The 13,736-nt window shown below is 41.0% G+C and overlaps 1 protein-coding gene across 6 annotated transcripts in view; it reads right to left on the minus strand.

Annotated features, from left to right (window-relative positions):
• ELAVL2 (ELAV like RNA binding protein 2) overlaps positions 1-13,226 on the minus strand; it is a gene marked incomplete at both ends in the record, with an annotated part of 75,856 nt that extends 62,630 nt beyond the window's left edge. For 3 of the 6 annotated variants that reach the window (XM_079791304.1, XM_079791305.1, XM_079791301.1), the window contains 2 exons: positions 10,080-10,323; positions 13,140-13,211. In XM_079791304.1, coding sequence (XP_079647430.1) covers positions 10,080-10,323; positions 13,140-13,211 — 316 coding nt within the window. Of the gene's footprint in view, positions 1-10,079; positions 10,324-13,139 lie in introns of all 6 variants that reach the window. The other 3 variants (XM_079791302.1, XM_079791303.1, XM_079791306.1) reach the window with 2 other exon arrangements.
• Between the last annotated feature and the right edge of the window lie 510 nt (positions 13,227-13,736).

A 13,736-nucleotide genomic window follows, 5' to 3' on the forward strand; every position in this document is an offset into this window, starting at 1 on the left:
TCGCACAACACCACACAGAGCAATATCTCCACACTCCAGAGCTCTAATTCACAGGGGTTAGTATAATGGCATTAATCACCCTCTGGGCTCCCAAATCCTGACTTGTACTTACTTCCTATTCCCACTTTGCAATCGCCCCTAGAAAATCAATCGCATTGGTCTAATCACCTAGAAAGCAAAGGATAGAAAATTAACTTTGCATTCTTCCCACTTTATGAGAAACTGTAAGAATGCTAAGACAACAGATCTATAGTGTTCCCCAAAAAAAGTATACACACACACTTTGAATAATTACAAAGGCTGTGTTTATTAAAATACATTTCATTTTCAAAACTGAGCTATCAGCTATTAAAGCATATGTATACATTTTTTGGGACACGCTGTCCTTGGAGATTTTATCAAAAATGAGTTTTCCCACGCTGGCTGGGTGGCTCAGATGGTTAGAGCATCATTCCATACACCAAAAAGTTGCCGGTTTCATTCCCAGTCAGGGCACATACCTAGGTTGCTGGTTCGAGCCCCTGTCGGCGCATGTACAGGAGGCAACCAATCAATGTTTCTCTCTCCCTCTCTCAAATCAATAAGCATATCGTCAGATAAGGATGGGGGGGGGGGGGGAATGTACCCGAAGAAAATAGGCTGCAATTGTCAAGTAGTTGATTATTAACTGGTGAGAAGGGAATAGCAGAGAGAGAGTACTGCTGTGTGCCAGGCACTTCAGGGAAGAAACTCAAGCTCAGAGTCAAATAACTCATACAAGCTACGTTATAAGTAAGTAGCTAGGCTAGGATTTGAACCCAAGTGTAACATGTTCTTTCTAGGCTAAAACCTCTAAAATTAGTACAATTGTAGGCCACCTCCCTAGCAGGAGAGAAGGTAGCAGGTGTTTTGTTTCAATGTTAATCCTGAGAACTTGATCCCAAGCTAAGCGAATAATAATATAGGGCTTTGGAAAATCCTATTACCACTGCATTCAGGTCCACTGCACATGGGAAGATGTAAAAGAATGCTTATAAACAGTTTAAAAATTAAACATTGCCATCTTGCATTTTTTTTTCCTTCAAGGAGGCATACAGAGTGAGAATTTTTGTTCTAATTTAGAACAATGCAGAATGATCACCCCTCCATTAGCTAACGATGATGTTGATGGGAGAGATTACTGAATAGTTAGAACACAAAAAGGTAGTTTTCACTGGGGATCTGTATATGCACTGAAACTTGGAAGAGCTGCAATACGGCTTTACAGCTGAGCTGAGAGCTCCTCAAAAAATATCTGATGACAGGTACCATTACCAGTAGAAGAGACATCCAATGGTGTCAAAACACTGGATCTAAAACTTTAAGAAGCTAAACCAAACATGCTAAATGAGCCGCCACATAGGCCTGACAAATCAAATGACACAACATAAATGCCAAAAAAAAATTTTTTTAAGTTGACCTTTTTAGCTGGAAAAGCACACTTTCCACAGCTCTCAAAATTCAGTAGCAGGAGTGTACTCCACTGAAAGGCAATTAACTTAGAACATGTGCAAAAGAAATTGCGAGTTCTGATAGCATTTTGTTCAGGAAATATTTAAAAGGAAATGTTCCAATAGGTGCAAAATAAAAACGCTTTGCTCTAGTCATAATTTAGAAAGTTACAAAACTAAGGCTGGTGTGCTCAGGTAGTATAATACTAGATAAGGGAGTAATAGAGAATAAAAATCAGCCAAAGAAAAGCAGGTTTAATTGGGGGGGTGGGGGATAGGAGAGGCAGGCAGGGCGGATTAAGTCAAATTCATACCTGAGGAGAAACAGGATTTTAACATTCTACAGATTACAAAAGGAAGAAGAAATCCTCCATCAGAATTTAGTTGCTCTTTATCTTCGCCCATTAATTCACGATCTTTTTCTCATCCGCATTTTTTCACCTTTACCAGGACAGCCAATAACTAATAAATTGAACATGGTTTCTATATAGTACCAGCAATCTCCCAATGCAAAGGTAAACAGAAAATAGAAAGAAAAAAAAACAGTGTGGAAGGTCTGGAATAGCAAATAGCACACAAGCAGGCCTACCTTGCTAAATTTTAAGGGGGAAATCCTTACAGAAGAACTTCAACTGCATTTTATTTTCTATGGATTATGCATTACTGAAGTTTGTGTTTCATATCAAACTAATAAAGGAAAGTCAAAGGTGCCCAAGAGTTGTTCCTAGTCAACTGGCAAGACAGGTACGGTCATTCTAAAAATCCTAGTGACAAGGCCAAGAATGCACAGAATCCAAACTCTTAAACCTCATTTACCAAATAGGTCCAACCTCTATTTCCCAGTAAACAGTCCTAAAAAGCTGTTGGCATATGAGTATCTAGTTCTTGGGAGTTGTGATACTTATTTCATTTCCTTCTGGTAGAATAAAATATAAAGTAGCACAGACATCAGCATCAAGAAATCAGGGAAACAAAAAATCCAAATGATTTACAAATTAACCAGGAATGGTTGTTTCAAGTGTGTCTACATCCTCTCAATAGATGTTTTTTCTTCCCAGCAACTAGCCATTTAAGGTTTCATTACCATAGACTATGCAAAGAAGAAACTCTTCTGTTTCGCTTTGCTTACTGAGAGACAATTTGTTTCATGGTGAAGGGCTCCAGAATGGACCACCCCAAATATGCCACTCTGGCATAAGGGTTGTTTTTAGCTGAGGGCAATTAAGAAGCAACAGAAGCAGGAAGGGTGCTCGGCCCTCTCCTTTCCCACCTAAAAGCAGGTCATAAATTTCCAGTGAATGAAGGAATCCCTTTCCTGTACCCGGAAGAGAGAGCAACTCTCACCACCCAAGGTGGAGAGCCAACACCAAGACCCATACTCAATCCTTGCTAAAATAGCCTGATATCCTCCATGACTTTCCGCCATATACGTCCTGGTCACTTCCCCACAATTTACTGAGCTTCCGAGTCCAGACCCTCCCTCCCTCGTAAAAATGGAATATGAGCCCTCTTCCTTGAGTTTCAACTATTTCCTGTGAACTCCAGTACACTGAAAATATTAATGAAAATTATGTGCCTCTTCTCCTTTTAAACTATTCCCCTTAGTTTTACTGAGATAAAACCAACATATAACATTGTATTATTTGTCTTGTTAGGTTCAGTGACTTGAGGGCCTGTGAATAAAGAGGGTAGAAAAAAAGTTTCTCAGCCTTAACAATTGTAAAAAAAACAAACAAATCAAAAACAAAACAAAACAAAAAACTGTATTTGATTTCTTAAATTTTATAAATTTCAAATTTCATTGTTCTGAAATTTTTTTGTCTAAGTTAATCAATACTGACACTGAAAATTGTTCTCTAAAACACCCCAGTTCAAGGTTTGAGTAGGAATAATGAACCAAGAAGAAACAATTTTTAAAGTTTATGAAATGTTTCTATAGTGGTAACATCAAATTTTTTAAATGACTGATTAGTAATTACCTTTGAAAAAGACAAAGGTACAATGTAAAAATAATTAGGTTTTAAAAAATACAAATTTCATTATTTACAAATGTAGTCACTAAACTCTCAAGATAGCCATACTCAAATGTACTCAACCCACAGTTAACACACCAGGGCCCTCCAAAGCATTTATCCATGGAGCCATTATCTTATTTCCTGAAGACCTGGCCACACACCACCCTTTCTGGCAAATTTCTAACTAAATAGCACCCCAAGTCTGCAAAGTGAGGTGTTTATTAGGCTACCACCGGCCCCCTCCACCCACTCACCCTACTTTTTTCAACTACTGTTCTTCAAGAATCAAGATTGTTGACCTCTTGATACTATCTATGGATGTCTAACAGTTGACGTTAAGACTGTAACTGACACACACAACCAACTTTTCAAATTGAGGTTCATCAAAACACCCCCAAGCTCAGTATGATTGACTGATTGCATCACAGTAAATAAATGCTATTGAATTTGAAGTTATGTATTAGTCTGATAAAATACCACTTATCTGTTTCAATCCCAAGGAGCTATGATTGTATGTTAAAAAGAGAAAGGGAGGATACCATGCCATTAAAATGAAGTTTAAAATCACATTCTTCTGATAAAATAAACTAGGATAAAAAAAAGTAACTTTAAAGTTGTCAAGAAGCAATACAGATATAATTTAAACCTAGGTGGGAACCTATATGCACACACACACACACACACTGAGTGGCCAGATTATTATGGTCTTTGAACGCATAATAACCTGGCCACTCGTGTGTGAGTGTGAGTGTGTGTGTGTGTGTGTGTGTGTGTGTGTGTGTGTGTGTATTAGAGGCCCAGTGCATGAATTCGTGCATGGGTGGGGTCCGGCCAGCTTGGCCAGAGGGAGGGGACATGGGCGGTTGGCCGGCCTGCCTGCTGGTCAAACTCCTGGTCGAGGGGACAATTTGCATATTAGCCTTTTATTATATAGGATATACACTGAGTGGCCAGATTATTATGTGTTCAGAGATCATAATAATCTGGCCACTCAGTGTATACTAGAGGCCCGATGCACAAAGATTCGTGTAAGAATAGGCCTTCCTTCCCCTGGCTGCCGACACCGCCGTGGCTCCGGCCGGAGCCGCCTTTTTGCTCCAGCCCAGAGCTGCCTTTCCGCCTTCCCATGCTGCCCAGAGGCCTGGAGCGGCTGGGGCCCCGCCCCCGGCCACTCAGTACCTGCATATGCAAATTAACCTGCCATCTTTTTGGGTTAATTTATATACTCACTCCTGAGTGGCTGGTGGGCGTTGTGAATGTATGGTCAATTTGCATCTTACTCTTTTATTAGTGTAGATATGATTTTCTAAGGGGAAAAATGGGGAGGCCAGTGTACCATCCATGGTACTGCCAGTTCAGACATAATCCACCTTGGCAAGGTGCCTCCTTGGGCCTCTTGTACTTTGTAGTTGGTTGGTTGTTTTGGTCTTTTTCCTTTGGTGTGAAAGCTTCTAGTTGGCAGCTGATGGGGTCAGCATAGGACCCACCTCAAACAATTCCTAGAGTAAGAGTGAAGACATCACACCAAGATTTAAAAGAAAAGAGCAACACTCATTCCCTGGGGTTTTTCAACAGACTATATTTCTCTACCTCTTCTTTTAGAAGAAAGGGAAAGTAACAACAGAATTAGCTATCCTGGAGTTTTGAAAACTAATTACACACACACACGCACATATATACAAACAAACGCTTTCAGGGACAGGTAAGAGGTTCAATAAAGACACAGCCTCATGACTTTAAACGCAGATCTCTAGTCCTGAACCCCAGGAATGAACTCATCGGCGACCACGGATGCGGAGGGGCAGCACCTGAAACTTAGTCTGCAATAGAATGAGGCACTGCAGTTATAACACCTCTCTCCCACCGCCAGGCAGAATTCAGGTAAATCTGGAAGTCCGTCTATGGTTGTATCTCTCTGCAAAATGGTTAGGGGAAAAAGTGGATAACTCCCAGGTACCTGGAACATTCTAGGCTCTACCTACAGAGATTCTGATTCAGTATGTTGGGGCAAGGCCCAGGAACATGAATTTCTGGCAGTCATCCCACTGATTCTAATACAGGTACAACCCACAGACCATACTTCAAAAAGCTGAGTCCCCAAAGGGATTGCTTGCCCATCACAATCACCTGGGGAGCTTTCTGACAAGATTCCCAAAGCCTCTGGAATCTTTATTTTTAAAGGTCAGAATGCAGCCAGATTTGGAACAACTGGACTAGAATATCCAAATTTGCAACCATAGATTATAAAGTTTCTAGAGAGGCAAGGGTAATCTTCATCTTATGGATCCCTCAGTCCTCCACTCTCAAAAATCTCCCATAGGCCTTCCAACGGAGCCACACCCCCCACAAGGTGCTCCCCTCCTGTACAAGTTCTGTGTCTACACTGTACATTCATCAGTTGTTCTTGCACTTCCATTATTCAAGACTCTGGCCTCCAAAAAGGCAAGGAGGAAACATTCCAGGAAAGAACAAGAAAACCAGAATTCTGGTTCCTGCTCTACCACTTCATTGCCACGTGGCCTTGGACTAGTCACTTCAACAAGCCTCAGCCTTTCGTCACCTGTCAAGTGAGAGAGTTGGCTACGGTCACCTCAAGGGCTTTTCTGACTCAAAGGCTCTATTATTCATTCCTTGCATCATAAAATCCATTTCACTCCTCTAGAATGCAGCATCAGCAGGTGTCAAGGACTCTGAAGTGCATTTAACAACTCAAAGGGATGAACCCACATCAGCTAAGCTGCACAAGCGGCGGCAGCAGCTTCTCGTGATGAATGCCTATAGATGGGAAACAGAAGCAAGCATAAGGCTGGGGACGAGCCCAAAGAGAGGGCCTGGAGAACAACATAATAGAATGTAGGCTGGAGAGAAGACTGTTGTATTTGCTACTGAAGACGTGTCTTAATGTATTTCCCTAATCCTCGTTCTATCAAAATAGTGACATTAATTTGCTAACACCAACACAATTTGAAAATTACATACTTTCTTTTAGGACTCAGGAATGAGGCCTACACTTTCCTAAGTAGTTATTTTTATACCTGCGGTTGTTTCCTAATTCAGCATTCTTTAAGAAAAGATTTACGAGAAGTGAAAAGGAGGGATTTAAATTTTCTTTCCAAAGAGTTATCCCAGAGTTTTCTGATGACCCAGACAATTAATGCTCACCTCCTACAAAATCAGAATACCAAGAGCTGGCCCAAATAGCTCCCCAGGAAGAAGGGTAAATTGGATAATTAGAGAGACCAAGGAACTCTGACCTGTCCCTAAACGTGTAAACTGAGGGACTGCACCAGCTGGCTAAAGCCAAACATCACAGGGCAGGGTCCAAATCCCCACAAATTAGTTCAAACACTTCTGGAGAAATGGTAATAATAGGTTCTTAGGAAGATATGCCCACTTTGCAAAGTGCAACCATTAAAACCAGGTTTTAGAAATCTATAATTTCGTAGACTATTTTGTTCAATACACACAATTTACAGAAAGTCAGAATGTTAAAAAACAAAGTAATTTATGCTTGAAACTAAGTAAGTCAGACCATTCTGAACACTATTTAAACCTATCCAAAGGATGTCAATGGGCCAAATCAAAACAGGATTACTAGAAGAAGGGGTCCTTTGTATTCAGATTTGCTACCCAACTTTTTTAACTTATAGTTCATTATCATGGACTTTCATTTTATGAAACATGCTCATATTTTATTGATGTGAAAAGGTCACGGAAGAATTGTCTGATAACCAGTTAACAAATGGCTTCAAAAGCTTTTATAGCAACATGTCCAATGGGAATATAGTGTGTGGGGGGATCCACAGAACGAGTTCCGTGGTCAAATAAGGCTGGGAAACTATAAGTCAAACCAGTTTCTCTTTACAGCAGCGTTTTAACAGTTTTAATGTGCTAATGATCTGCAGTGTGGATCTTCAATAGGAAACTGTGGGAGAGCAGAATTTCTCAAACTTGTCTGTCAATGCAAGACTTATTCCAAGAAATATGGCATGAAACTTAGAAAACATCCTTTGACCCTCATGCTGTCAGTTTTCTTGGGTATTCTACTTGCTTACCAGAGATGTCAAACAGAAATGTTACCATGGGGGGAAACGCTATTAGCTCCCTTCAGTGAAAAGACAAGAGCGGTGGTGGGAGTCGGGTGGGGGTGGGGTGAAAGAAATGGACAACAAATATTAATAAAGTTTGCCAGTATTCATTCAAGCATCAATTTTTTTAAATGGCAGGGACAGTTACTAAGCCGTCAAACCAGAAAACACATATTTATAACACAGCTTTCATACCATTTACCACACAGCCATTTATGTCAAAGAGGTTGCAAAATTCATACATAAAGGGTATTGTTTTGCTAAAAATAATACAAGAGTAGTATCATAACAGACACATCTATAATAATAAAAACGTAATATGCAAATTGACCAAACAACCGAACAGCAGAATAACCATCCGGACAACCTTCTGGATGACCAGGCTATGACACACACTGGCACAAGGCCAGCCAAGGTGGGTGCAATGTGATTGGTCGGGGGGGCCCGGCCATCACCCCATGATCACCCCACAGAGGGAGGCCTGAGCCACCCTCTGTGGGGCTATTGGTGGGGTGGGCTCCGTGATCGATCACCCCAAAGAGGGAGGCCCAGGCCACCCTCTGCACGGCGATCAATCATGGAGCCCCAGCGGGTGGGCAGGGCCTCCCTCTGCACTGTGATCAATCACAGAGCCCCTCGATTGATCACCTCAAAGAGGGAGGGCCAGGCTACCCAGCAGGCGGCGCTGCAGTGGGTGGGCAGCGCCTCCCTCTGCGGAGCCATCGATCTCGGAGCCCTGCGATCAATCGCCCCACAGAGGGAGCCCCAGGCCATCCTGCCAGTGGCCACAGAGGGAGGCCCATGCCATCCGGCTGGCGGCGCTGAGGTGGGTGAGCAAGACCACCGGCCAGTGACACTGTGGCGGGTGTGCAGGGCCAGCCAGCGATCGCCCCGCAGATCGCTGGCTGAGCCCCAGGCCAGCCAAGCAATTGCACCCCATGCCTGTCGCCCACAGAGAGAGGCAACAAGTGGGGAGGGGGGTTGCGGGGGTGGGGGGAACAGTGCTGCACAGATGACAAGCAGTGGCAATAGCAGGGGCAGGGCCAGCTGCCGGCAGCAGGGGGAAGGAAAGCCCAATAGGCTCTGATTGCCGGCCAGGCCTAGGGACCCTACCCAAGGAGTCCCGAATTGCGAGAGGGCGCAGGCTGGGCTGAGCAACAGCACACCCCGCCCCCACAAGGTGATAGCTCTAAGAACTTACTTATCTTAGAATAAGTCCTATCTTTTTAAAAATATATGTATTTTTATTGATTTCAGAGAGGAAGGTAGAGGGGGAGAGAGAAAGAAACATCAGTGATGAGAGAGAATCATCTATTGGCTGCCTCCTGCACACTCCCCCCGACTGGGGATCGAGCCCGCAACCTGGGCATGTGCCCCTACTGGGAATCAAAGGGTGACCTCCTGGTTCATAAGTCGATGCTCACCCACCCACACCGGCTGGGAAAACCCTGCTATCTTGAATAGAAGAACAGTTAAAGCCATTTCAGGTCACAAGTGACCTCAGAAATTACCTAGTGTGACCTTGTCGTCTGCCCTCTACCTCATTTTACCAGGGGAAACCTGAAGCCAAGCGTTGACAAGTCCAAGGTAATTGAGTAAAGTTCAGACTCCAGGTCTGACTTGTCACGCTGTCTTTAAGTCTCTTTTACTCACTTGGAATATTTAGTTTTATTTTTGTTATAAGCCAGGTAAACCAGTTTGACAGACATCATTACTCACATGTAACAACACCGTGAAAAAGCTACAGAGTCTGTCTACACTTAACGTCATACAGCCTCAGTGTTTGAAAAGAACTCCTGCAGAAACACTAACCCTTCTATCCCAAGAGCATGCTCTGAATTGGATTCTGGCTTATTCTAAAAATTTAGTCAAATCTTACAAAATACCAAGGAGATTTTCTACTACCTAATATTCAAAATGTAGCATCCATCATTAAAGGCCAAATTACCCATCCTTTTCATTCTTATCTTTATAAGAGGAGCAATCCTTTCCTTGTCAAGGAACAAAACAAGCGATCTTGCTACACTCAAATGGCATCAGTGCAAATATTTATACACTGACAATGTGAATATTACCATTTCCTCTGTTCATATATGTTATACGCAGAAGGACTATATAGACTTAAGGGAAAGGACATTCAAAGAGGGTTTTTCCCCTCTCCTAACACACTAGTATCCTCATTATCTCACTGCTGAAATGCTAAGTCATGTAAGCTCAGGAAGCTAAAAACCAAAGATTAACATGATACTTGCTGTCCCAGACACATGCACGTTTAAAACATTTTTCCAAGATGTTATTATACAGTTCAGAGTATATAAAAGTCTAGTTATAATAGATACTGCCCATACAACAATTTTATGCTTTAAAAAAGGGAAATAAAACTCTTAAAGCGAAGTTTCACACAGGAAATAACTAGATGTGTAAAATGCAGGACAAGTAGTAAACTTGTTTTCTCACACCTTGGAACACAGTCCTTTCAAGATAAGTAAATATATAAAACTGCATACCTGTTATTTTGTCTCTTACAAGCTTACAAGACTCTATCTCTCCGATGCTTCCAAAAAGACTCTTGAGCTCCTCCTGTGTCATGTTCTGAGGAAGGTAGTTGACTATTAGGTTGGTCTTGCTGTCCTCCGTGTTCCCAGAGTCCACTGGTGACGAGCAGTTGTTGTTTATGGTGGTTGGACCATTGGCTGTGTTATTGCAAGTTGGCCCATTAGACAGTTGTGTTTCCATGGCAGCAATTACCTGCTAAACACAGAGACAATAAGAAATGTCAGAATTCTGTCAGAATTCATATTTCACCAACTATTAAAAATTCCACCCAAAAATTTAAACACAGTTGTTCTGCTGAAATGACAATAAAGCTTCAACACAAAGTGCAATGCCTATGCTGATTTTTACTTCATATTAAGCTATTCAATTAAGATCACAGTGATACTTACACGGACATATTCCATACATGCACATAAGCACAATTTAAATCTTAAACATTCTCTAGAACCACCTTCTGAGTCTACTCACATACCCTTACTCACCTGCAGTGTCCAGAGACTTCAGAAAATTTAGCACCAAAAGGCACAGAATTGAACCCTGACTAAAAAACAAACTAGAAAATAAAAGGCTTAACATGCTACCAAAAACAAACAAACCAAAAAAAAATGTCCTACCTAACTTTGAAGAGATTTTCAGTTAGCCTAGGAATTTCAATCTTCTAAAAACTGACAGACATCCATTAATTAAAACGAAGAAGCAAAAGTACTTTAAAAATATAAATTTGTCAACATGTACTGTTTTGGTTACATATTGAAAATGGTTTTGATTGACAATATCTTATACCCCTTCTGTTGATAAGAAATAAGAAAATATCAGATGTTATATGCTAGGGTGTGAAAAGGATTTGTAGGATATCTTGGGAAAGAAGCTATGAGTACTTATAGTGTACCTTATAGAACCTAACTAGCCATTTTTGTCAACCTTGACAGCTAAAGATCACCAACAAGGCAACTGATCTAAAGCATCAAAATGAAATCCCCAAACAATTCAACATGGATATTGTGCCTTAAGTCTGACATTTAAAAAAAAATAAAACTATCCAGTCCACTGAAACAGCAGTGTAAATACATCAACTTTTGCAAACAGACCAGCCCAAGGAATTTTCAATTGAGCACACAGCCTGTTGAAAATGCATCTATAAACTCCAAATGCAGCATCAACAGCAGAGTTGGGGAAATAGCCTCAAATTTTTCAGGCTACTCTAAAAATCACTTAAGGAAATTTGGATCTAATTCCCTGAAAATCAATCCTATGCTCTTTGAGCAACAGAGTCATTCATAACCACAGCCCCAAGTTTTCTAAAACCATCTTTCAACAGCTATCTACCCAGGATAGCCAAGATTGTGGGGGGATCCAAAATCCAAAGCATCGCTGAAAGGATCACCATTCCTCGTTCATCCAATACACCACTCATCTTACCAAAAAAACCACTTCTCAAAAGTGACAATTCTGCATGGATGGGATACTAGTTTTGGGGATGTTTTAACATATATTAAAAAAAAGCAAAGAATCTGAGACAAAATTTAAAAAGCAAAGTAGAGGAAAAGGGTGTTACAGGAAAAGAGGGAAAAAAAGTATTTTTTTTAAAAAACCGTGTTGCCTAGGAAAAACAAAAGGACACAACAGTGCATAAGCAAACAGGAAGAAATCTCTGCTGCGAGAGATGTTTACAAAAGAAGGCAGCAGAGAACAGATTGAGACTGACCAGAATGAGGCCGGCCGCACGGGACAAGAATCAGTGCTATCGTGATAAAAAATAGGAGACAAAGCCAGAGGACCCAGGAAACATCCAACAGCCCATAGACCCTCCAGGACTGCATTTCCTGTTCAAAGAAATGGGTCTTTATTCTTCAAGCTGCAAGCTACAGCTCTAGGACAAGTCTTCTCAGGGAGTTGCTTAAAGGAATAAAGAAACATTTGGGAACCTGAATGGTGGGGGGGGGGGGGGGAATCTGACACAATTCAAGATGTGCATTTTATTGTAATTAACAAATTTACCTGAAATTGAAAAAGGAGGTTTCAGATCTCCTAAGAAAGCATAACTGTTCCAATTTGTAGAACACTAGCTGTGGGTCACTTCCCACAGCAAAATTTTTGTGGGATTAACCTTTGCCCAGCAGTTATGAAAACAATGAGCTGCAAGATGAGAGAGGCCAAGGCCAATTAAAACAACTCGCTATTCCAAAGTTAGGGTTATGCACGTGTAGAAACTAGATGAGCCTCCACGATGAGATTTGGACTGAAGCTCACTGGGATGGCATTTGAAACATAAAAGTGTTCACTGACTGAAATTAGCAGGATTTAGTAAGGACAACAAACACTCCTCACTTAATTGCACATTTATTTCCATGTTCAGGTGGCAAGAATGAGCTCCTAAGCCAACATTCAAGTGAACAGCTGCAGTAGGCTGTGTGCACTGAAAATTACAGCATCTCTCAGCTATAGGACCATCTGCTCCGAATAAAATGATACTAATGTGCTATATTTTACAAATAATGCATATTTCATTGATAGGCTCAACACAACTGTTCACAGAATGCAAACTCTTTCAACAGTTACTGGGCAAATAATTTCCAGCCAGATTTACCATTTCAACAACTTTTGGGGAGCGTCAGGAATTGTGAGTAACTTCAAAAATTTAGTAACCAAAAAAATACATAGTAAACAGAATGTAAAGAATTACGGTAACTTAGTATTCAGACCATACCAAAACTTTTTTGTATTTTTTTTTTTAAAGAAAGCTTGTCACTCTTTTTCTTTGAGTCTGCACTAGATCCTAATTTAGAATAGAAAAAGTCAGAGACAAAAGCATGGTTCTGATGCTGCATATACCACCGTGGTTTAAAATTGCCATGGGCTTTAAGTCCTAATGATGGCCATACCGTCACCGGCTGAATGTAAGAGTAATTCGTATGCCAAATGAAAAGTTCAAGTGTTTGGTATGGCCTCAGCACTTCCTGCAACATGCTTGAAAAAAGCAGCCTACAGAATTTAAGAAAAATCCCACAGACCCCAGTCCAAGGCTCTGCTGCCCACGAACCACTTCTAAGCAGAGAAGCCACATCACACAGTCTGACTGCCATGTTAGTTTGGAGTTGCCGTCTGCAATATGGACACAAAAAGTACCGTATGTTAGATGAGCAAGATAATGCAACAGATCAGTTTGTACAAAATTTACAGTGATTGCATTAATATTCCCAGCACGTCCATGCAGTGTGGCGTAATTGAATTTGAGGCAATTCCAATCTAATCTTTCCAAATTCATTTTAACATGTCGTTTTCTTGCACAAATTAAGCATTTTAAATTAAGAGCCTGATTTCAAAACAGTATTAACTAGTTACCTTGGCATCTATCCTAAAGAACTACCTTAAAAAAATATATTTTAAATCGTAAAATGAAGAAAAACACGGCATGCTGTCCTAACTCTTATGGATGTGGGAGAAGGGAGGAAATGTGAATGAAATTTTATAGTGAGAAAGGCAGTCATGCAATTCATAAGTGAATGCTTTGCATAAAAGCACTCTTTCCTCAAAATATCAGAAGGGCATTAAGAGAAGCTATATTTGCCCACAATGTTACATTATACTTTAAATGATCCTTAATCCTG

This window comes from Cnephaeus nilssonii (assembly GCF_951640355.1).
Source record: "Cnephaeus nilssonii genome assembly, chromosome: 14".
In the NCBI taxonomy this organism is placed as follows: domain Eukaryota; kingdom Metazoa; phylum Chordata; class Mammalia; order Chiroptera; family Vespertilionidae; genus Cnephaeus; species Cnephaeus nilssonii.